The sequence below is a fragment of the Lutzomyia longipalpis genome, chromosome 1 (assembly GCF_024334085.1).
Source record: "Lutzomyia longipalpis isolate SR_M1_2022 chromosome 1, ASM2433408v1".
NCBI classification, from domain to species: domain Eukaryota; kingdom Metazoa; phylum Arthropoda; class Insecta; order Diptera; family Psychodidae; genus Lutzomyia; species Lutzomyia longipalpis.
In genome coordinates, this window is record NC_074707.1 from 5412739 (window position 1) to 5438120 (window position 25382).

General features: G+C 35.3%; 2 protein-coding genes across 8 annotated transcripts in view; both read right to left on the reverse strand.

Moving 5' to 3' along the window:
- The window catches only part of LOC129786719 (glutamate-rich protein 2), an 871459-nt gene that overhangs the window by 566787 nt on the left and 279290 nt on the right, over nt 1–25382 (reverse strand). The gene's annotated exons all lie outside the window — the stretch shown is intronic.
- LOC129786690 (allatostatin-A receptor-like) overlaps nt 515–25382 on the reverse strand; it is a 103469-nt gene continuing 78601 nt past the window's right edge. For all 7 annotated transcript variants that reach the window (XM_055821869.1, XM_055821865.1, XM_055821868.1 and 4 more), the window contains exon 5: nt 515–7590. In XM_055821869.1, the coding sequence (XP_055677844.1) occupies nt 7486–7590 (105 nt within the window). In that variant the 3' untranslated portion in view covers nt 515–7485. The remainder of the gene's footprint in view (nt 7591–25382) is intronic.

Here is a 25382-nt window from a genome sequence, read left to right on the forward strand (position 1 = left end):
ATGATTAGTCAATTTCCCTAGCTGAAGGGAAGCATAAAAATACAGCTATATATATGTACATTATGCTTTCATCTACACATGACCCCCATCGTATAATAAATTGGTGGAATGATATCAGAAAGGCTACCATGTGGATTTCTTCTTTTACTTTCACTCCTGGCCCATCCTCTTTGCTCCCACCCCCTACCTGCCATACCGCTTAAGCTTTTGGGGGAAAAAATCAACATTCCCATATATAATACACATACATACAATATCAGGCCCACCTCCCCCGCAAAGAGTAAAAGATTATGAGGAAAAGCGTGCAGAACTCACGCGGTGCGAGATGATGCCGTGAATCAGTACCGCTCTGATGATTCCTCTGACTACACACATTTTTCATGTTATATGTTGGGAATGTTCCTGCAGAAAAAAAATATTTTCGCTGGAAAAGTGAAAATCCACACACACACAGTACTCCTGCCATGCACTTAAACACATCCCATTTGCCAACAAAAACCATCAACAAGACCCATTTTTGCATCATTCATTTTTATTAAAATTCAATAAAATACACAATCCTTCCTCTTTTACCATACACCATGCTTTATCTCTTGTTTTTATTTTCTACACCCTACATAAATTCCATTAAATTCATTTATTCTCGTTCTGCACATTTGAAATATTTCCAATTGGATGAAAATAAAAAAAAATTCATTACAATTTTCATTTGGAAAACATAAAATTTGTAATTTTGTAAAATGCTTCAATTACATTAATTTTTTTTTAATTAATTGATTGGCATATTTCGGAATAAATTAAATTTTTTCACTAATGGATTGACATTTAAAACGTTGATTTGTTTAATTGAAATTAAAATTAAAAAGGCATTTTAAAATCTATCAATAATTCACTTATTTGGACAATTTTTTCGTTTTATTTGTATTTCATTTTGTTTTAATACTGATTTTCATTTTGGGGCGTCATCAATTTGTGCTTCTTTAGATACAATAAATTAATCATTTTCCACTCACTCTGGATGGGAATCTTTAATTACATAGTGGGTAGTACCTAATTCTCATGAATGTAATGAAAATCCAAATTTTGTGGTAGAAAATCACAGACCATCATGACTTGAAAAGCTTCTACTGGGGATAATGGTTGGAAAATCAATTTTGGGGAGGTAGTTTAATGTATTATGTGGCTTAATTCTATGGGGTGTGGAACATTCATGATTATTGAATTTTCCACCAAAGAGCTTCTTAAAGTTGAGAATGAGCATGAGAATATCTATGGGATTTATTTCAATTGGAGCTCTTTCGAAGCAATCTCTCGCAATGATCCTCCTCTGAATGAGGATTCGGGAGCTTTATGTAGGAGATGAAGAAAATTCTCAAATCGTTGCGATGAAATAATCAATTGATTTTCTTGACCATGCTCAAATCATCTTTAATCAGTCTTAATCCTAGAAAATTACCTCAGAAGAATTTTTCTCACGAGAATTTTCTTTTATCGTTCATTTTTCTTTTAATTATGAAAACGTGTATTGAATTTAGTAATTCCAACAGGTAAAAGCTTCGTTTTTTTTTGTGCTCAACTTAATTAAAATAATGAAACTGTAGACAGTTTGTCGTTAAGGTGAACACATTGTGTTGCCCCCTCTTCTTTTTTTGAGACTAAAACTATTAGGCTCGACACATTCTCAATTAAGTATTCATTAATCATGATGGTCATCGTAAATCAATGTCATCAGGTGATTGTAATTAGGTGATTCCAATTGAAGTCATGGTGTTAATATATAGTAACCAACATAAATCTTAACAGAATGTCCATAAATTCCCCTCAAAAGGGGTCAGATAATTTATGTAAATTAAAGTGCATGTTGCAAGATGTTTGTCCATATGATTTATTTAATGTTACTTTGTGAATGAATATGGATGAAAGGATGCTTTTAGAGCATTTATGAAGTTTCAAACATTTTAATGATTTTAATCTTTTCCATAATTTTCCAAAAAAAAAATCTCTCTGAGCATAAAATGAATCAAATGATCAAAAAATCGCATAATATCCAATCATAATTATTCATGTTAAATGAATATTTAATTTCCAGAGTAAATTCTGTTCTGTTTTGGTTCTTTTTCGGTTAAATTTTATTGAAGCTTTACAATTAATTTATTTTTAAAGTTTTTAGATAAAATCTGTGAATTTAATAATTTAAAAATTATGTAGGACAGTTTAGTGAAAATTGGTCATTTAAGTGTCTTGAGGATATTGGAAAAGCTCTAAAAAGCTCTATATTTCATTAAAACAAATGAAAAGCTTTGATGTAACATTTATGTAGAACAGAATATTTCAAATTAAATTGTTTTTATTTCTTCCTTCGTTAGGCCATGGAAATTATTTAATTCAATTAATTGATTCTCCATCATCATGAATTTGAAATTCAATTAAAAATAAAATCCTTCTCATAATTGTATTGAAATGCAATATTTAATTCTCTTTCTCCAACAGTTAAAAAGGAATTTTCTTAAATTGATATGAAAAAAATTATTCTTCCTTCTAACTTTCATGGTTTTTATGAATATTTTCACGATGATGATGGATTTTTTAACCCCCTGCGAAATGTTTTTGACTTTGTGCTTAATGAAAGCCTCTTGGCACGCAAAGAAAATATTAGTATTCCGTGAGAAATATCTATTAGAATATTTCTTGTGCCTTTTGCTACCATTAAAATGAGAGAAAATTGACAAAATAATGCACTATTTCGCTGTTTCTTTCTTAATTGGAAAAAAAAATCATGGGAAAATTGATATTTTCTTGAGGAAAATTTGTCCCCAGCAGCGAATGCAATTAAATTCATGCTATTGACTGATAAATTGGCATCACTATATTCAATATTTCAAAATTATTTTCTCATGCTGCATGTGCATCAATTAAGGCAAATAAGACTGCGATGTATATATAGCATCGGAAAATATGTCCTTGACATTTTATAAATTTCCATCAAATGAAGTTCTGAAAGTTCAGCTGCCTTGTCTTTCTGGGGTATAAAGATAATTTTATTTTCCCATATTTAATAAACGGTGGTACACACAGAAGAAAAGGATGTATGTGCAGGGGTAAGAGAGTATAAAATTAAAGTATCCTCCTTGCGTGGTTATTATTTTCAGTATAATATTGTTCATACAAAAGTTATCAAGCTGGGAAATGTGTGTGTGTAGTACACCCGCCCACATATTTCTTCAGCACACGAGGAGGGTGGGTGTGGGTGGGGTTGAGTGCGGGGAGAAAATTCTAGTGGGTGGCCAGATTCAATATATGCACGGTGAGAGACATAAAGGGTTCCTTTCTTGTACACTTCGTTGCTGAATGGTTCATTCGTTTATTATTATCGAGTTAATGCAGAGGAGATGCAATCACAAATGATGAATTGGTTTGCATACAGTTTCTTGTGCCATTATAACGAATTTTTTCAACCATACAAACTATAATAATGGAAAATTTCCTTCCACGCAAAAAGGGGCCTTCATCTGGCTAACATTGGACGACATGATAAATTAATTTGTTGTTTCTAGTAAGGAGTTTACCTAATTTTCTATGAAAAAAGCCTTCATTCTTAAAACAAACAAATAAGATACAAATAGAGAAAAAGAGATTTCAAAAAATACTTCCCATTTTCCACTGAAATCAGCTGAAAAAAGGTGGCAAATATTTACACAAAAATGTGCACAATGACGTTACTATTCTACATTTTTGGCTCTTTAAAAGCATTTTTTTCTCGTGTTGAGGCGTTCCCGTTATGAAATAAATAATTTTGTGTTAAAATAATCGACAAAGCATTAGCATAAATGGTTTATGCACTAAGAGAGACAAAATAGTATTGTGACGTCATTGTTTGCATTTTTAAGCAAATATTTGCCGCACTTTTCCCTGATAATCTTGAAAGTCTTATTTTTCTTATTCTTTTCAAGTTTACGTATCGAGTATCCTGTTTGTTTTTTTTTTAATGAAATATCTTTCTTTTCATACAAATATGGGTTAACTCCTTTATTTAAAAAAAAATGAGAAAATTTTAAATTAGCCCTAATTTATTCCTTTTTCTAATTAAAAAGGAAGTCCATAAAGAAACCTAAAGAAACTAATAAATTAAATAATTTCTTTTAAATGAAAAATTAAATTTGAGAAAGAATTTTACAAAGGATGTAGTTCAGGCCGTCCTTATTTATAAAAAAAATCCTATTCATGAATCATAAAATATTTAAACATTCATCTGACTATGCAATGTAGGTGGATGTTGAAAATTTCAACAGACAGCTACCCCTTGAACTTTTGCACAGAGAAAATAGAATGAAAGGTGGGTTTTGCAAGTTGCTATGACAAATTATATTTACTCTCATGACATTGTTGGGATGCTAGATAAGTTGCAAAAGTCGTTTATTTGTGTCCCCCAAACTGTATGCGAAATACTTTTCATATGGAAATTTCACATTTTGAGGTAAATCATATTGATATTTTATTAGCACCATAAAAGTGATATATATTTTTTTTAGTGTGTTTAGAAAAAATATTTTATTTTTGCCACGGGGCCGCATGAATAAACTGTTCCAAATTTTCACTCAACGAGTGTTAATCTTAATATATAAAGCTGAAAAGTCTGTCTGTTTGTGGCACATGAACTCCTCCTAAACGGCTGGGCCGATTTTGATGAAATTTGGTATGGGGGTAGAGGGGGTCAATACGAGTTGCAAGCGCTATATGGGATTCCGCCCCAACCCCCCTTTATAGCGCCCCCACAGAAAAATCGATTTTTTCCCATTTTCTACCTGTTGAAGGGTCAGATAACGGGATTTTTTTATTTTTAGAATTTCTCGGGGTACCGTATTATTCATCCCCCCTATTAATATACGCCCCCCTTTTATAGCTTAAAATGGTGATTGCTCACACGTGATTGGGGGCTCGGGTTGACTAGTATATAATAAATATGTCGATATAATTGTATGTTTGATTAATATTTCTCCACATACTTCACCACTCATTGTCAAAATTAATTTCTTTCACGTCGTATGAGGAGATATTTCTCCGCTTTTACTCCGCCTCGTCAACACTTTATCACATCGCCCCCTCAATGAGTTTGCCTCTGGAAAATATGAGATTTTTCGTGGGGGGTGGAAGGGTTTGGAGGAGGAGGGAAGTATTTTCCAAAAGTTGACTCTTTACACGCGCCATACCCAACCAAGAGAGAGCGATGTGCTTTCAAAAATTTAATTACAATATATTTTCGTGTGGATTTATTTTTTTCTTCTTTTTTTTTCCTCTATACTCTCTCTATAATATTATTAAGTCTATTTACATTTTACAAAATAAAATCCTTCTCATTTTACGAATCTCTATCTACTAGGCAGGATGATTGAATTGGATTTGGAATCCGTGGAAGAGGGGCTCTATTCATACGAGGATTCCACATCAATGCGATCATCTCAGGATACTTAGCGTAATTTAATAGCTCCTCTCTCTCTATATAATATTATGACATTAACTAGAGAATGTTTCCTCACGCACATTGGGGGAGGGAGGGGTGTAATTAAAGGATATCTCTCGAATACATAATTTTTTTTCTTTGTGAAAAATACACCCCAAAATGCGAAGGGTTTGTGGTGGGTGAGTTTAATCTTCCTCACAAATATGCCTAAAATACTTTTAAATGACACCCTTGCTTAATTTTTTTTTATTCCTTAATATACAATTTATTTTCTTCTATAGATCATTTTCCTTTTTCTTCAACTTTGTGCTAGAATTATATGTACAATTTAACTAGTATAGATATTCAGCATCTGAATTTACTCTTCTTAATAAATTATTTAATTTACTATCATTTATTCATTTATATTTTATTACACATACATAAGTCTTTCAACACACTGGCGTAACGTAATTTATTTAATTTGTCTCTAAAACATTTTTTTTTGTCGAACAACATTTCATTCATATGCTTTTTGGCACATTGTGGGATATTAAAGTATTATTATTAATTAAATTATATGATTTTTTTCAACTCTGTGCAAAATATACAATAATAAATATTTCACGATGCTGTAAAAAGTTTAACCACAGACTTCTTCACACTCTGCTATTTATTTTTCATCTTTATATAACTTTTATATATGTACAGTGAATTGTTGACAGTTGTTGCCTCGAGAAGATACTCAAGAAAATGTTTTTTATTTGGTGGTGGATTGTTGTAGATTTATTTGGTGTTTATTATGTTTTTTTGTACTCGTACTAAAAATTAATTGGGTTGAGATTAATCTTTCTAAAAATCTGCTGCGTCAAAATGAATTTATTTTAATTTGTCACGAGATGTTTAATGTTTGGAAATAAAACAGATTTTATTTTAATTTTCCTAAACAAAATTTATCAAATAAAAACTTTATTGTTGCTAAAAAGTTTGAGGAACTAATAATATAACTCAGCGATTTATGTTGAAATCTCAACAATTTAAAAAAAAAAAAACATAAACAAAAAGGTAAATTCAATTTAATGTAGCAAAGTTTTAAAGGAAACTTTGTAAATTAATTCCACTTGAATGGTTGACTTTTATCCAATATGCGGAGAGAGAGAAAAAAGCTCCATTTGTGAAAAATTGTATATCAAGCGAATATTGTGAAATTAAATCAAAAACTTGGAGGAGTTATCAATCAAAATGGTTGCAGTTCAAGTGGTTTGTTGAGTGTTTTTCAATTTGTTTGTTGGGTGAAAATTTATGATGATTGGTTAGAATGTCGAAAATTTTGTGACTCTCAACGGGGAGGCAAATGAATGAAAAGCATCAATTACAACGTATCACGTTGATTGAAGTACACACACCCACCTGATAGGAAAAGCTTTTAATGTTTCGCAACTTTTTTTTACCACCACATGGGGTAGAAAAAAAACTGCTGACATGTGAAAATATGAACGTCATGGATTTTGTTGCATAAAGGAATTTTTTTTTATTTAAAGGATTGAAATTTCCTTTGTGACATTTTCGACAATGAAAGCCGTTTTTGAGATTAGTTTTTAATTGTAAAAAATAGTTAAGAGAAATGTGCCATTTTTTAAAATATTATTTCTTCTATTTAATTTGTAATTTAATACTTCTTTCTAAATGCAAAAGAACTCATTCATTATATTCACATTTTTTTCTTTTTTAATAAAAATATATTTTATAAATAACTTTTATCATTCTTATTCTTTTTTTTAAACATAACAAATATCTATCAACGCTAAAGTTAATTCTTTTTTATTTAATGATATTTGTGTGTGAATGTAAGAACTTTTTTTTTTAATTTAATTTTATTTAATTTTCTAGAGTTTTTATTTAATTCGTTTCTTTTACTTTCACCACCTTCAATGTTTTTTTCCTGTACATCACGAATAAAGTATTATGCTTTCGTATATAAAAAAGTACCATGTTGAAGCAACATGAAATGTGTATTTTTTCAAGGATATCCCCAATACGTTCCTATCCTAGACGGTGTCTGGAATGCTGCCCGTTCTCGTGGTTCGTGTTGGCAGAGGAATATGCTGTCGTCCACTGAGGCCAGTTCTTAGCATTGGTCCGCAGTACATTATCTAATGGAAAAATTTTATAATTTTTCCGTGGGAAGAACAAAGAGAGAAAAGAATGTGAATTATTTATTTGGTTTTCTCTGCAAAAATATGCGATGAATTATTTTAAACAATTTTATGCTCTTCATCATAACTTTTGAAGAATATCCACCACTCATTTCTTTTTAATCACACCCACAATCTTCCACACCACCCACATTTATTTGGTGGAATTTTCCGGGAAAATTTTTCCCGATATTTCAATTGATTTATAATATTTGAGAAAAAAATGAGAATTTTTTTGTTCTCGAACCATTTGGAATGTATCAGATGTTCAATCAATTTCCCCTGTGGTGGGAAATTTTCCCGTCATTCCATCTGAATTTTTTTCTGTTGTAATCGTTAAACAACATTTCACCATTTGCTGCAAAATTGGAACATTAATTTATGTAATTTCCGGGAAATCTCCTTTTGTACGACATATATATTATTGTATGTAAATTAATTTTGATGTATGTTGTATAATTTTCGTAGCCCTGAGAGTTTTATATGCCACTAAAAAATTGTTTTACATGCAAAATGAGTTGTTTTAATGAGATATTACACATTATTTGCAACATTATCAGCTAATGTGATACAAATTCATAAAATAAGCGGCGGGGTATGCGATAAATCAATATGAACGCAATGATATTCAATCCCGTAATGTTGCCTAAATATAGCAAATTATATATCTCATTGCAATTGTTTATAAACCTCAGTTACACCACTATAATGGCGTTGATAATGTCAGTTAATTAATTTGCGTAAATCAATAATTAACTCTTCCTATATTCCACATAAAACCTAACTAATGGGCCTAATTCAGCGACTAAGAAATCCTTTAAATCTTTGAATTTTGTACTGAAATTTCAAGATTTCAAGCGAATTTCAAGGGTTTCTTGGTCGCTGAATTAGGCCCAATACATTGAGAAAAAATCCAAATGATGGAATTTCCTTTTGCAGAATTTCAATTTCTGAATATCAATCAACAAATTCAGCATCAAAATAAATAAAGAGCCATTGATGAATACGAATTGGTATTGATTTGAAGTTTGATGAACTAATATTAATTTCTATGAATTTCTAATTAGGCCCCAGAATTACTTAATCAATGGTCCAAAGCACAGAATAAATAATTTATATAAATACATGTAAATTTAATCATTCAAAATAATATATCTGTGACTATTGTTAATTGTTTAGTACATTATTGCTTGAAAATAATGCGAATGTTGTATCTGTAATAGGATTAAGAATGCTTTGCTAGTTCTTTTGAGCATAATTTTATGTGGGTAGAAAATTCAGGCAATCACAGAGAAATTCTCATGAAAATATTATTAATGAATTGGAATTTCTGCGAAATTTTGCCAGAATTGGATGCATTTCCGTGTAAAGTATATCCTATATGTACATACAAACATAAATAGTGGCTTCTATAGTAAAATGCGTGTGGGTGTTTGAAATACCCAAAATCAATACGTTAAGTAAATATGTGCCTTCATCTTCGTGGAGGTTTCCCACTCAAAAGAACATTAATCGGAATTTAATAAATACTTGCAATTCTCACCGTATATGGCTCAAATGTAATAAATAAACCCGGGGCTATTTGATAGGAAAACTGGTATGAATTTTAATTAGTTCCTTACTAATGAGGGAAATCTCTACACAGAAGTGAAAAGCTGTGTTTTTGGGGGGATAGATATTGTTTACGCCACTGGCGAAAGTATTTCCCGCCAATTGACGAAATTAAAAAGGGCGCCAAATTTCTCTCCAAAAACGCATCAATAGCCATCTCTCTTCCTCCTGTACTAACCATCTCCCTCTAAACTCTTATTCTCTTTGGGGGCAATGACCCCACAAATTCACAGTTCCTTTTCCTTCACAATTTTGTACATTCTCAGTTATAATTAAGAGCCTTTTGTAAATTTCTTGTCACTCTTGAATAAAATTTGGTAGAAGCAACGTCGTGTGGATTTTTCTTTAATTTTAACTTCAAAAACCTTCTGTGGAAAATAAATTCTTTAAGTAAAGTGAAAATTTCTTTATTAATTGAGTGGACAATTGTGTGTGAGCTGTGGAAATCTGGAGAAAACCCAAGGAAATTTGAAGAAGGAAGAACAGCAATTTTTCCCAACATTTTCTGGCCTTCGCGCCGGTTGGAGTTTATTAATTGTGTTCTTCTCTTGAAGGTATCTTGGTGGCTTCTCATTTGGGCAGGAGATTCTGGGCACAAGTTATTCTAATCTATTGTGAAATATCGTTCAAGGTAATCTATTGGGGATTCTGAGTGGGTGAAGGAAGTTGCCAAAATCAATTCTAATTCTTTCCTGATATAATTCAAAAAGGTAACCAACAGATATTTTCATGAGAAAATCTACGTATTACAAAAAACTTTCAAAGAATGAAAAAGTAGGGATGATATTGCTAAAAACTTTATGAAAATACATATAGTTTTGTAGCCAATTAAATTAAATCTTATAGTCAGAACTTAACCTTTCTTTATGATTTTTCTACAAGTTTTTCTCCGCATTTGGGAATGCCTGCAAAAGACTTGTTGCGCTCGGAAAATTTTTATCTTTCTTTAGAAATTTTCAGAATGCTCACTCCCAAAAAAATAAAAAATAAACTTGTAGTAAATTCGTAGCATTCTATATCGGAATCTAACTAACTATTTAGCAATTACATTAAGGATTTTCTCTTTTCACATTGGAGCAGATTTTATTATTAGCAAACAAAAGATTAGATAACTTTAAATTATTTATTGTAACTTAATTTAAACTAATTTTTAAAGCAAACTTGAACATTTAGTATGAGCTTATTTTGAAACCGACGTAAATGTGATGGAAATTATTGGAAAATTTATTTTTTCCGGCACTGATTTGTGCCAAAAGCTCTGGCAGAATTTTGCCTATAAGTCTAGACATAATTTTTCCAAAAATTTCCATTTAGTATGATCTTTTAATAAGAAAGCTCGTAGATCTCTTGATATTCCACAATTAAGTAAGTGAAAGCTCGTGAAGGTCACTTTGTTATTATAGGTATTTGTGGTTATTGGGGAAGCTCTTAACAGGCATCACTCACTGAAATATGCATAAATCGCGTAAATATTATATACATTCATAGAGAGGGGGGGGTTAATGTACAGCTTTAATTGAAGTTGATGGAACATCATGTGGTGTGAATTCCTTCATTATGAAAATGGATTGTAATTACAATATTTTACATAATAAATATTCCTTATTTCCACGTGGTACATCCTCGCATTTTTTTTTATTGGCCCATCACAAAAATTACCCGCATACATAGCAAATCAATAAACGCGTGATATAAATTTTGCGAAAAAAAATTTTAATGGGCAATAAAGTAAAATGTTTTTTAATAAATATACAATGAAAGCTCTTAAATGAATGTGATCACTTTAATTGCAATATGACGATGGGAAGAGAGATCCTATTAAAATAATTTCATATTTGATTGGATTATGGGTTTTAGCTGTGATTCTTTCTTAAAAGAATTAGCTGTGATTCTTTCTTAAAAGAAGCACAGCTTCTGTGTACACTCAAAAATCCAAAGTCATCAGATCGGGCTCAAACTTGGGATGACCACGAATTAGGGTCCCCACATTCCAAAAAACGTATGCGCCAAAAATCGGTCCGTCCGTCCGTCCGGCCGTCCGGCCGTCCGGCCGGCCGGCCGGAACCTTTCGCTAAATTACAAGAGAACGGTAATAGATAGAGACTTGCGGTCAACGGCAAAGTTCATATATCGACTGGAAGACATCCGATTATGAAGTCAAATCCCACCCCCCACCCCTTCGTCCGCCATTTTGAATAACCTCAAAATTTTGTTTTCGCAATATCTCCGCCCCTGTAATAGGTAGAGGTCTGAAATTTTGATATGTTGTAGGGGCCATCAAGACCTTTCCAACGATACCTAATTTTCGAAAATCGGCCAAGCCGTTTAGCCAATATGGCCGCCACAATTTTTTATCGAAAATCGGCCATAACTTGAGAACGGCTTGACCGATTTTGATCAACCCGGGGTCAAATGAAAGATATTAATGAGCCCTACAACTGCTCGGAACATTGCAAGTTCAAAAAGTGACCGCAAGTGGCGCTAAAATCGAAAACAAAATTTTCGATGAGTTTTCGATGAATATCTCGAGCACCGCTTTATAGAATTGCTTCATATTTTGATATGTTATAGTTGGCTATAATATCTACCACCATGCCAAAAATGAAGAAAATCTATGTAGCCGTTCCGGAGATATCGCGTTTTAAAGTTAACATGTCATATCTTGTGTTGCATGACTAACGCCCCGCGAAGCGGGGCGTTTTATATATACACATATAAAAGTAAAGTGAAATATATATATAAATGTATAGATATATACATTATATATACATATAAAAATGCAAAGATAAATATATATAAACTGCAAAGATAAAAATTAAATATAGCATGGATGAAACAGTATAAAGCGAAAGAACGGTAAGTAAAACTTACGGGCTGTGATTCTTTCTTTGTCAGTGAAATGTGAAATTGACGGAAAATTGGGGATGGGCAAATTTTAAGGAAGGCTTTCTCGCGTACCGAATCACAGCCAACGCCCACGATTAAGGCATTTCACAAAATATCTGCGCGTTGGCTGTGATTCGGTGCGCGAGAAAGCCTTCCTTAAAATTTGCCCATCCCCAATTTTCCGTCAATTTCACATTTCACTGACAAAGAAAGAATCACAGCCCGTAAGTTTTACTTACCGTTCTTTCGCTTTATACTGTTTCATCCATGCTATATTTAATTTTTATCTTTGCAGTTTATATATATTTATCTTTGCATTTTTATATGTATATATAATGTATATATCTATACATTTATATATATATTTCACTTTACTTTTATATGTTTTTTATGTATAAAGAAATGGTGTAATATGTGTGCCAATGGGGAGTAATATGAATGTTTATTCTTATAACTATGAGCACATGCAAAGAGTGTTCTCGCGTGAAATTGTGCTAAATGTTTGTATGGTACACACACGCTTTGGGAAATCTTTTCTTCTTTTCCGCTCAAAATGTATATTTTCGATGTTACTATTTTTTATCCTACTCCACTACAATTTTTTTTGTGTGTGATAATAATAAATCGACAATTGTTTACACTTTATACGCGTGAAATCCGCCAGAATGTAACTACCACAAAGAAGCTTTTATAAGATAATTTCCTTCACTTCTTTTTTGTATTTTATGTACAATTCAGTAAAATTAGTAACAAACACAGAGTGAGTGTGGAAAAGAGGCCATAAGGAAACGACAGAGACATTGGAAAAGCGTAAACAGAGACAAGATTTCTTGAAAGGTTTCCAAATATACAACATCGAGTGGATTTTCCACTATATAACATCCCATCTTTTAAGCTAATGCAAAAGTTTTCAGTATTACCAAGAAAAACCCATCCACAATAAGCTGTATTGTGATACTTTTCTCGATAAAAGTTTAGGCATGAAATTTATTTATTATTTGCTTCGGGATTTTGCTGCTGGGAGGGTGGTTATTGATATAACCAACCCCACTGGTGTTGATATAATTTCTAGGATGATTTATAGAGTGTATGAAGACCTGCTCAAAATGCTCCCAACCTAGCATCCTCTGGACACGCTCCAGACGATGATGGTGCGAGGGAAATAAATTGGAATCAATTTTTCAGGTGTGCTTTGGAATACTAAAAAGTACCTGAATTGTTGGGCATGTCGCAAGCTCATAATTCTATGAATTTTGTATATATTGTGCGTTTATATTATATTAAATTTATTACGTGGGGTTACTTCAAATAAATTGTTGTACCAGAGGACAGGTACGGAATTGACAATATTTCACCACCATCGCACGTATGTATATGTACGTACTACCTGTAATATGTCATATTGCGTAATTGCCGGGTCCAATATGTAGGCAGAGGTTACATATAAATGAAGATTTATGAAATAATAATTCAAAAATCCCCCAAAGGAAACTATCACCTAATTGTCCCGCTCTTTAATTGTCCTTTTACAGAGGACTAATACCCCATCCCCTTCCCCTTTACTTTGAGGAAGTTGTTGAAAGGAAAAGAGAATAAACTTTCACACAGGAGGAAATGGGGGGGAAATATAGATTTCCTTCCATGGTAGGTGGTAAATTTTCTGTCAAACCAAAAAAAAGCATTTTGTGATTTATGAGACAACACTTTTAGCCGTATGACAGAGTAGGGTCTGTAGAAAAAAAATATTTCTACATGGTTTATTTTTGAAAACATTCATCGAACTTGACATTCATTGTGGGCGAGAATTTAATTTTTTGTGCCCTTCCGTGTGATGGTTCAGCAGATGCGATGTCACATGCTGAGCACAACTTTCACTGCCAATTTCTATGAAGATGAACCTTTTAAAATACAATCTTCCACATGGTTAGGCAACAAGGATAATAGCTAGGACTTTTTTTCTTTGAGGAAAGTATGAAATATGATAAATAAGTTGATAGAGTAAGAATTTATGTAGGAAAGAGTGGGGCAAAAAAAAAAGAACACGATATTTCAGGAAAAGCTCAAAATATCTTATTTAAAGGAAAGAGTTGCAGGGCGGAAAATTTCTTTTAGAAATGAGCTTTTGCAATACTTCACTGGAAAATATGATATTTTAAGCTTTTCCATATGTGAGACTTTTTTTGCTCCACTCTCTTCTATGATATGTATATTAATAAAGTTATTTTCATCTCTAAAGAATAATCATATAAATACGATTGATAAACTATCAAAATTACTGTGGAAAATTAAAGTTATTTGTGTGAAAATCTTTCAAGGAGAAGAAATTATTCTTTACCCTGTTCCACGAAGGAGTTTGAAAAAAAATTTCCCAGAGAAACGAATTAATTTAATTAAAATATTTTAATAATAAAGAAAATATGCTTGTTAACCTCTTTTGAGAGAATATGTAAAATTTAACCAAAACCTTTTCCATCTGCCACTGTGTATTATATGAGTAAGTCAATATTCTGCTTATTTGTAAATAAAATCCTTTCGTTTCCTTGAACATATCAACTTAATACCACGCAAATTCTCTGTAAATGTTCAGGGTAAATCCTCGACAGGAACGTCTCAACATATCAAAAGAAAATAAACGTGGCATTGTGCAGTGATACCTATTATATATTTTGATATTGAGAATACTAATTCGCAAGCATGCATCATAATAAATTAGTTTGTTTGCTTCTCCATGGAATTATTCATCTTAATTCCGAATTGTATCTTGTTGGTACACATGGAGTCAGATGTCGTGAATCCCATTACGAGCTGTACCGAAATATATATAATCCCTTCTTAAATCAATGACGTGAAAATTAATAAATTGTATCTCTGCTCCTTGCACAGTTTATTTCCTTCCTGCTCACCAATTAATAGGCTCATCATATGCGAATGGAAGATCATATTTCACACATTATTTTTGCATTTGCGATAAGACTTTATGCCAAGCAAACCACCCTCCAGCTACACGCGCTATCGTTTCAATCAATTTGATAAAGTGCGAAGGAATAATGTAGACCATTCTTGACTTATGATATGCCTATTTATATAATCCTCAACTTTCTTATATACATATGTATGTAGGTACATAACAACCCGCACCAAGTTGATTATTCAGTAGACTTTTGCAATAGAATTTGACGGCTTGGCATAGTCTGTTCTCTTTAGAGGTATCATACATGGTGTGGTACGCATCGTAAAAAGGAATATACGAGGCTGTGTATAAGACTACTACACCACACTGTTCTGTCTACATAGCACATCTTTATATATAATATCACTGTGAGCCATATCAAAATCGATGTACTGAATAACAATGAGCTAAAGTATTTCTCAACACCAAATTTACTACTAGGATTGCGGTGAGAGAGGACGAAAACGGGAGTGTTGACGAGGAAAGATAAATAAGCAGATGTGTTGGAGTAATTCCTAAACTTCCTCCGTGATTGTTGCTAAATTGAGATAACCGCATATATTATTTGTCTATTAATTTACCCAAATTCCAAACATATGTTGCTGCACAGCATTTTGGCTGTGATTTGAACAACCTACAAGAAGTTGCAACAGAGACCATATAGCTGCCAACAGAGCTTTCATACAGTACAAAAGCTCTACAGTCATGCTTCAAGAATTATCACAAAGTACATATTGCAGTGAATTTTGGGTCAAAGAAGGAGAGCATTTAGAGTACCATTTAGTGCACTAATTGAACACGGCATTATTATGAATTTAATACTGTTTAAGATGTTAAATTGATCTCCTTCTCTTTATGTAGTTTTATTAGAACATGTGCATTGAATATGTACCACATAAAGCTCAAACATCACCCCTCAAGTGATACGTTAAAGTAACACGCTCTCCCTCTCTCTCTCTCTCTCTCTCCCTCTCTGTGTTAGATGAGTTCCGAAAACTCTTACCCATTAACAATTTAACTAAAAGTTCTTTAATTTTCATGCATTACCTAGATAGGTAATTAAATTAACGTTTATTAAAGATGCAAGAATTCCTCGTGTTGGGAAAGTTTTAAATTTAATGGACATTGGCGCTCTATGAGGCATATTAATTAAATTCTTGCAAAATTTACTCCACATGTAACCTACACGGAACCTATTAAAATATGATAGGTATTTTACATATTAAGTGCAAAATATACAAATATGTACCTACCTATAAAATTCATGCAGTCTTGATTAGATAAATTCCCAGAATTTCGAGGCTTGTGCTATGGGAATATGTAGTTCTTTAGTATGTATACCAAAAGAGAATATATAAATTTTCTTGTGTACATATTAAATTTGTTCATGCACAGCACATAGTCAAATTAATTATTTTATGCTCTAGATGAAAAATAGCTTTGAAAACCACTGTGTACGAAGAGCTTTTGTCTTACTTTCAATTAGTTAGGAGGTGTACTATTCGTGTTTTATGGAGAATCATTCTAAAATCCTGTCTAAAATATTCCCTGTTAGTTCTTTGGGACAATACAGAAAGAGAGAGAGAGAGTCCTTTAATTAGTACATCTCCGTTTCTATTGAGGCATTGAGGTAATGCTCATGGCAAATGTTGACAATGGCCACATTTCCAGCACTAAGTGATGGTGGTTGGACGATAAACAAGCCATACCAATATTGACGGGGTGTCAATTAGGGAAAATCATTGCATTCATCATCCGGAGAGCTTTATTAATGTTTGAAGTGTTTGGACTAAACAAAGGAGATTGATCTCTTGCATGAATGTCAGGATATCCTCAATAGAGAGTCATTTATGTGTAGGTGGTGGAAATTGTTTCGTTTTTTGGGGGGAAATGTATGTGGAGGATATGTGTATGAAATCTCCAGATATCCTTTACTAAAATTACTCTGAAAATCCTTATTATTCGGTATCCAGGTTGTCGTCTCCGAGAAAAAAGATATATTCCTGGTGTTTCCACGCCAGGGCTTTTCATTCACAATAGACAAGCTTAATCTTCTCATTTCAAGTGGTGTGTATCATAATCTGTATGTCATTTCTCTTGATTAAATTTCTTTGACGAGATTTATGAGTATTATATACCTACATATCGAGGGCTGCATTGTAAAACCGGCTAAGTCGGTATGAGCTCCGAACCGACTTAGCCGGTTTTACAATGCAGCCCTCGATATACAAAGGGAGCTTTTGTTATTTAAGTATTTATCTGTAGAACAAGAATTATTTGTTATCACGACAATTTTAGAATCATTAGTGGGCGGTTTAGAAGTCAAGCAAAACTACCAAAAAGAACATTTCTTAAATTATCTTTTTTTAAGATAATTTTTTTAACTTAAAAAAAAATTTTAAAATATTATTTTCCATGCAACTAAAAAGGACTCTATGTAGTTAAATTGTATAGAAGAATAGATATTCTTAACTTGTAATTTTGTATTCAGTGGAAAAATCTTCCTATCTCCACCTGTTCAGAGGCTCTACTACGTGACCCCGGTGTACTATAAAATTTTTCCATAAATATACATTCGATATATGAAGAAAATTTCCATGAATAAACTGTACTGAATAACAAACAGCTTAATATTAAAGTCCAAAAGCTATAAAATTTACAAATTTTCTTTTTATTGCCCGTGGAGTGTAATCTCAATGTTCACACCTTTAGTTTACCACCACTCCTTTTTTAGCTGTGATTCTTTCTTCAAAGAAGCACAGCTTCTGTGTACACTCTAAAATGCAAAGTCGTCAGATCGGGCTCAAACTTGGGATGAGCACGAATTAGGGTCCCCACATTCCAAAAAACGTATGCGCCAAAAATCTTTCCGTCCGTCCGGCCGGCCGGCCGGCCGGCCGGCCGGCCCTCCGGCCGGAATATAACGCTATATTGCAAGAGAACGGTAATAGATAGAGACTTGCGGTCAACGGCAAAGTTCATATATCGGGTGAAAGACATCCGATTATGACGTCAAATCCAACCCCCCACCCCCCCGTCCGCCATTTTGAATAACCCCCAAATTTTCTTTTCGCTATATCTCAGGCCCTATTATAGCTAGAGGTCTGAAATTTTGATATGTTGTAGGGGCCATCAAGACCTTTCCAACGATGCCTCATTTTCGAAAATCGGTCAAGCCGTTTAGTCAATATGGCCGCCACAATTTTTCATCGAAAATCGACCATAACTCGAAAACGGCTTGACCGATTTTGATCAACCCGGGCTCAAATGAAAGATATTAATAAGCCCTACAACTTTGTAGAACATTGGAAGTTTCAGAAATGACCACTAGGGGGCTAAAAATTAAAAACAAAATTTTCGATTAGTTTTCGATGAATATCTCGAGCATGGCTTTATAGAATTGCTTCATATTTTGATATGTTATAGTTGACTATAATACCTAACACCATGCCAAAAATGAAGAAAATCTATGTAGCCGTTCCGGAGATATCGCTTTTTAAAGTTTAGGTGTCATGTCTTAAGTTATTTAAGTCCAGCGTCCCGCGAAGCGGGGCGTTTTATATATACATATACAAAAGTAAAGTAAAATATATATAAATGCATAAATATATACATTATATATACATATAAAAATGCAAAGATAAATATATATAAACTGCAAAGATAAAAATTAAATATAGCATGGATGGAACAGTATAAAGCGAAAGAACGGTAAGTAAAACTTACAGGCTGTGATTCTTTCTGTCAGTGAAATGTGAAATTGACGGAAAATTGAGGATGGGCAAATTTTGAGGAAGGCTTTCTCGCGTACCGAATCACAGCCAACGCCCACGATTAAGGCTTTTCATATAATTTCTTCGCGTTGGCTGTGATTCGGTGCGCGAGAAAGCCTTCCTCAAAATTTGCCCATCCTCAATTTTCCGTCAATTTCACATTTCACTGACAGAAAGAATCACAGCCTGTAAGTTTTACTTACCGTTTTATAATGAAAAAAGTCCAACATTAATTTTAGTACCCTCAAAAACAAGCTAAAAGAGGAAGCACGACAAGTATAATGAGAAAAAGAGTACTGAAATATTTATTCACCTTCAGGGTTTTACACGCTTCTTGCATTCTTGTGGAAGGATTTTTTTTTCAAGCGAGAAATTTGGCGGAGGAGATTGTGGAATATCAAGGGAAAAATTGTGAATTCTATGAGAGGAAAAGTACCATGTTGAATATGAATCACTCTCCTAATTATGTTCTCATTGTAATTCCCCATTTCTGTACATGCTTATACACGTGTTCAACGTCGTCTTGGCGTTTGTCCTTTTTGTAAGTTTTTCGCTGGATTATGTATATAACTTTTAGGGTACTTAGAGGTCCTTTCATTTGCATGGTAATTCTCGTGAATAACTCAGCGGAAAAATTATACAATCTCAAAGAAATAAAAAATGAAGAAAAACATCATTCAACGCTACCTAGAATTTTATGCAATCATACAGCATATTATATGCTGCACGTTATGAATGCTTAAAAAATCACAGCAAAGATCAAGTTTCTTGTAATTTAAAATATTTTTCTGCTAAAGAACTTTCTGTATTTTTGAGATTTAATTTCTTGTTAATTTTTCTTAATTTTCTTGAGTAATCTTTAACACAGAAATGCTGCCTTTTCCTCGCTGAACTAAAACCTCTCCATTCATGAAACTTTACGCACATAAATTCATAAATAACACTGATGAATGAATACACAAGGCTGATGAAATATTTTGCCCTATAATTTGCGTATTCTGTAAATTATTGCGCAATCAAAATTATAATTTAACATGTTTTCCGCAATTTAGAGGCATGTGTGTAGATGAGGGATTTTTTTTCTACATAATCAAGAACATGCATCGCACATACATTTTAGGGATAAAAAATTAATTACACGGAAATGAATTCACTTCCACACGCAAATATTGTTCTAAAGCAAGCAAAATTGTCTGTACTTTAATTTAATTATGAAATCCTCTCACTCTCTCTGTGCTGTGACTTGAACCCTGACACAAAAAGTTTTATTCACCATCGTGATATCTTCTTAGAGAGAGAGAACGAGTGCGTGATTGAGTTGTTGAGGAGATTACAATTTCCATATGTTTCAGTCTCATTGGAGTTGTAATAACATAGCACAGAGATATTATCCTTTCACCCAATCACCCCCCACACCCCTCACCCCGAAAGTGCGGCTCTGTAGTGCGTGCCACGGGTGCGAAGAACTCTCTCATCGTAACATCAAGAGAACACAAAGTTTACAGTAAACAAGCGACGTGGGTGAGAATACAGAAAGATGATCGTCATGGGGATGAGTTGGTGAAAATCTTGTGCGAAAATATGGTTTTCCTCTTCTCATTCTAATGTGAGAATTACCCCCGCCCCTTTGGCTCCCGTGCTTAAAGGGGCCCATATTGTGGATGGCTTTTGTGAAATAAAATACAAGGTATATAAGTGATTTTGACGCCTTCAATATTTTCCCAAGAAATGTAATGTGGGGGTAATTTATTGCATTTTCTAAATGGAATAACACCATAAATATTGATTTAACACCACGAAAATCACCCACTAAAGCCAACAATAAATGATGTGAGACATTTGCATGTGGAACATTTTATCGTATAAAATGATCTCATGTAATTTTGCATAATATTTCTCTTTTTATGTTACCTACTATACACCATATTCATGTTTTAGGAGTAGAATAAAAATGTAATAATAAATCCACAAAACATTGAGTCTTTATGGTATTCAATAATGGTTGCATTAGTACCCTCACCAACCCTTTGATGGAATTTTTGCATTTTAATTTATTCATGAAAATATGAGGAAAATTCCCCAGAATTAATTTTGATTTCTAGAGAGCTTTTTTTTAATTAATTCATTTCATTCAATCCACCCAGATGCCCACACTTTATGCTCATTTTTGATTAAATATTTATTTATATACCACAGAACAAATTTAATTTAACTAATTTAGCATGAACGTGTGGTGTTTGCAAACAACTGTCATTATATTGTTACGACGGGGTCCATTCCTGCACCCCCGTCGTGGGATAGCCCTGGAGTTCGTGTAGCCGACAGACTCGTGGAAGATTGAAGAAGTCACTCTCTTTGCTAAAATCTAATTTTATTTCGACTATTCTACAGTAGTAATACTTAATGTTTCTCTTCGGGGGTAATTTTCTGCTGTTTCTTTCTCTCTAAGGTCGGAGATGAATTCATCTGGGCATTGATGTATTTCTGCTGTTGTCGTAATCACAATCCCTTTCATCTCAGGATTCTCATCTCGATTGTTCTGCGCAGTGAAGATTAGTGATTCGAGCGGCTGTGGGGGCTCCTCTGGAGGGTTTCTCTAGCTCCGCACTTGTGAACCCCTGGCACTTTTATGCCCTTGGGCTCCTTCTCTCTATGAGTCCTTTTGTTTTCACTCTTATGTTCTTGCGTTTCCGCACTATAAGTTCTTTTTCACTTTATGCCCTTAGGCTTTTTCACTTGTGAGTCTCTGGCACTTTAACGTTCTGGGACTTCTTCCCGCTATGAGTCCTTATGTTCTTGCGTTTTCGCACTATAAGTTCTTTCTCACTTTATGCCCTTAGGCTTTTTCACTTGTGAGTCTCTGGCACTTTAACGTTCTGGGACTTCTTCCCGCTATGAGTCCTTATGTTCTGGCGTTTTCGCACTATAAGTTCTTTCTCACTTTATGCCCTTAGGCTTTTCACTTGTGATCGAGGTGCTCCTGGAGAAACTCTTGGGGGTTGCTCTTCGATCTTGCTCTGCTGAACAGAGAGTTCTTCTCCTTTGCTTCAGAACTTCCTTATATTAGCTCAGCCTCGTGCTTAGGGCCGAGCTTTCCTTGGTTGTCCGAAGCCCACCCGACAGCTCCTGGCAACCTTCTCTGCCAAATGCTGCACACGTGTGTGCGGCTGGAGTTCTTCCTCAAAGGGGTGTTTTTTTCACGCCGCCTTGGGTTTATTAAGGGTAAGCTCGTTGCGCATTCCTCCCTAATGGATCTTCTTTGCGCTTCCCCTGTTTACCCAGGTGGTGTTATTGCGCATTCCTCCCCAAAGTGGTCATTCCGAGAGCGTTTATGGCGCCTTTTCCGCCCTTCGGTAATGGATGCCACTTTGGTTGGCGCGGCCCTGAGAGATTTTTCCCACAGCTGTGGAACATTTGGCAGATTGCCCTTCTTCTGTGAAACGCAATCTTCTTATCTTATTTTCTACGAAATCGTTGGTTAAAATATGCGCTTAACTTAATAAAAAAAAAAAAAAAAAAACTTGGGGGGGGGAAAGAGAAGACGATTAAAATTGTCTTCGTAACACTCCCCCCTGCTTAGTCGTGATCGTCCCGATTACGCTTCACGTCCCCGGTATGGGGTCAATCGGTCGACATGTACCACCCGGGGGCGCTTGTTACCCCATTGAATGCGGTAGACCACATCATTAATTTGTTTGATGATTTTGTAGGGGCCTTCCCAATCACTCTGGAGCTTGGGGCTACGTCCCACTCGTCTTTTAGGATTATGTAGCCATACTCTGGACCCTTCCTGAAAGTCTCCAGAATGCGCCCGACGATCATATCTCGTTTTCATGTCGTTAGCCACTTGATTGAGATGCTTTCGAGCAGCCTCGTGCACCAGATTCATCCTGGAGCGTAATTCCTCCATATATGCCAGTGGCTCGTCTTCCTCTATTGGTCGACCATATCGGAGATCAATAGGCAACTTTATCTCTCTCCCAAAGGTCATCATAGCTGGTGAATGCCCGGTAGATTCGTGCCGGGCGCTGCGATAGGATAATCCGAAGAGGGGTAATAGTGCATCCCAATTACTCTGGTTATCGTCAATGAATTTGGACAAGTAATGTAGAATTGTCCGATTTGCTCTTTCTACCATCCCGTCGGACTGTGGATGCAAAGGTGTTGTACGGGTGTGTTCTATTCCCAGAATTTTCATCATTTCGCTGACAAGTTCTGATTCGAAGTTGCGTCCTTGATCAGAATGGATTTCTTTTGGTACCCCAAAACGGCTTACGACGTGTTCTACCAAAGCGTCTGCCACAACAGAAGCTGTTTGATCGGGCAGCGGAAGTAGTTCTGGCCATTTGGTGAAGTAGTCCATAACTACGAGCACGTAGCGGTTGCCTCTTGTTGTTTTTGGTAGGGGCCCCAGGATGTCCATCGCCAATCTTTCCCCAGGAATTCCAGTGACCATGGTTCGTAGTCGACCTCTAGTGCGGTGAGCTGGTCCCTTCTTGGCGGCACAAACATCGCATTCGCGACAGTACTCCTCTACTCTTGCATGACTTGCAGGGAAATAAAATCGTTCCCTCAATTTTGCATGGGTTTTGTTGACCCCAAAGTGTCCGCCACTGCGGCCGTCGTGAAGTTCCTGGAGAACCGTGCGAATCATTGATGTGGGAAGAACGGTGAGTTTAGTTGCTTCTCCTGGTGAATCCGATTCCCATATGTAGTAAAGTCGGTCATTTTCCAATTGGAGAGAATCAAATATTCCCCAATACATTTTCAGCATGCGTGATTTTCCTGACACATCTTCCCATGCTGGTCGCTCCCCCTTTTGGATCCACGAGATGACTTCTTTGAGGATGGAATCCTCCTTCTGTTCTGCACGAATTTGTTCATCCTCACTCGGAATTACTGTGACAGCTGCTATCTGTCCTTTGATGTGTTCCTTCTCGTCAATGCGATTGCAGTGGTCACATTGAATTTCAAAGCATGGTCTTCGCGATAGGGTATCTGCATTAGAGTGTACCCTTCCCGGGCGATGTTGAATGGTGTAATCGTACTGCTCAAGTCTCTCTAACCAGCGTGCCACCTGTCCCTCTGGGTTCTTTAATCCTGTAATCCATCGTAGACTGCCGTGGTCGCTGCGAATAATAAAGTGGCGCCCATATAACCAGTGATGAAAGTGCACCACCGACTTGACGATAGCTAACAGTTCTCGCCGTGTCACGCAGTAATTACGTTCGGGTTTTTGCAGCACTTGACTGTAGTACGCGATCACGTGTTCTTTATCTTCCTGCACTTGCTGTAAGACTGCCCCAATTCCGATGGCACTTGCATCACAATCCAGAATGAACAGTCCATTAGACTTCGGATATGCTAAAATTGGGCTGCTTGTGAGTGCAGCTTTTAGCATCTGGAAGGAATCCTGACAAGCCTGAGTCCATTTGAATGTGCGATTCTTTTCGGTCAGTTGGTGTAGTGGTCTTGCTTTGTCAGCAAATCCTTGGACAAACTTCCTGTAGTATGAACAAATACCCAAAAATTGACGTACCTGTTTCTTTGTGGTTGGGATGGGCCATGTCTCTATCGTGGAGATCTTATTCGGGGCAGTGTGAACTCCCTCGCTGCTTACGATGTGTCCCAAAAACTCAGTTTCCTTCCGGAAGAAAGCACATTTGGAAGGTGCGAGTTTAAGTTTAGCTGCCCGCAAGCGATTAAACACCAGCTGTAGTTTCTCTACGTGCTCTTCGATAGTTTTGCTATACACGATCACATCATCTAAATAGATGAGGCAAGTGTCCCACTGCATTCCGCTGAGCACCGCTGTCATTAATCTTTCAAATGTAGCTGGTGCATTGGTAAGGCCAAATGGCATCACATTGAAGTGATACAATCCCCTGCCTGTTGTGAACGCTGTCTTCTCCTTATCATCCGGATGCATCTCCACTTGCCAATAGCCGCTTTGCAAGTCCATGGTGGAGAACCATTGGGCACCTTGTAACGCATCCAAGGTGTCATCTATTCTGGGTAGTGGGAAGCTGTCTTTTCGTGTGACTTGGTTTAACTTCCGGTAGTCAACGCAGAATCGCCATTTCCCATCTTTCTTTCGCACTAAAACCACAGGTGAAGACCACGGACTGTCGGAGGCTTCGATAATTCCATATCGTTTCATCTCTTCTACCAACTCTTCCGTTTCCTGAGCTTTTGCTGGTGGCAATCGCCTTGCCGACTGCTTTATGGGAGGTGTACTCCCTGTATCAATGCGATGGGTGGCACAGTTTGTTCTGCCAAAGTCACCGGGGTGAGCTGCAAAGACGTCCTGGTGTTCCAGCAGCAATTTTAGAAAACAACCTTTGTCTGTCTCCTCCTCAAGGAATTCGCAGCTTTCCTGGTACAGTGATTGAAGATGCAGGGGAAGTTCTTCGTTGTCTCCACACTCATCTTCATGATGATCGATTTCAGCAACTGCATCCACTGGAGCTACTTGAGCTACAGCTGTTCTTGCTTTCAGGCGTATGGGGTTACTGGTGAAGTTCCCCATG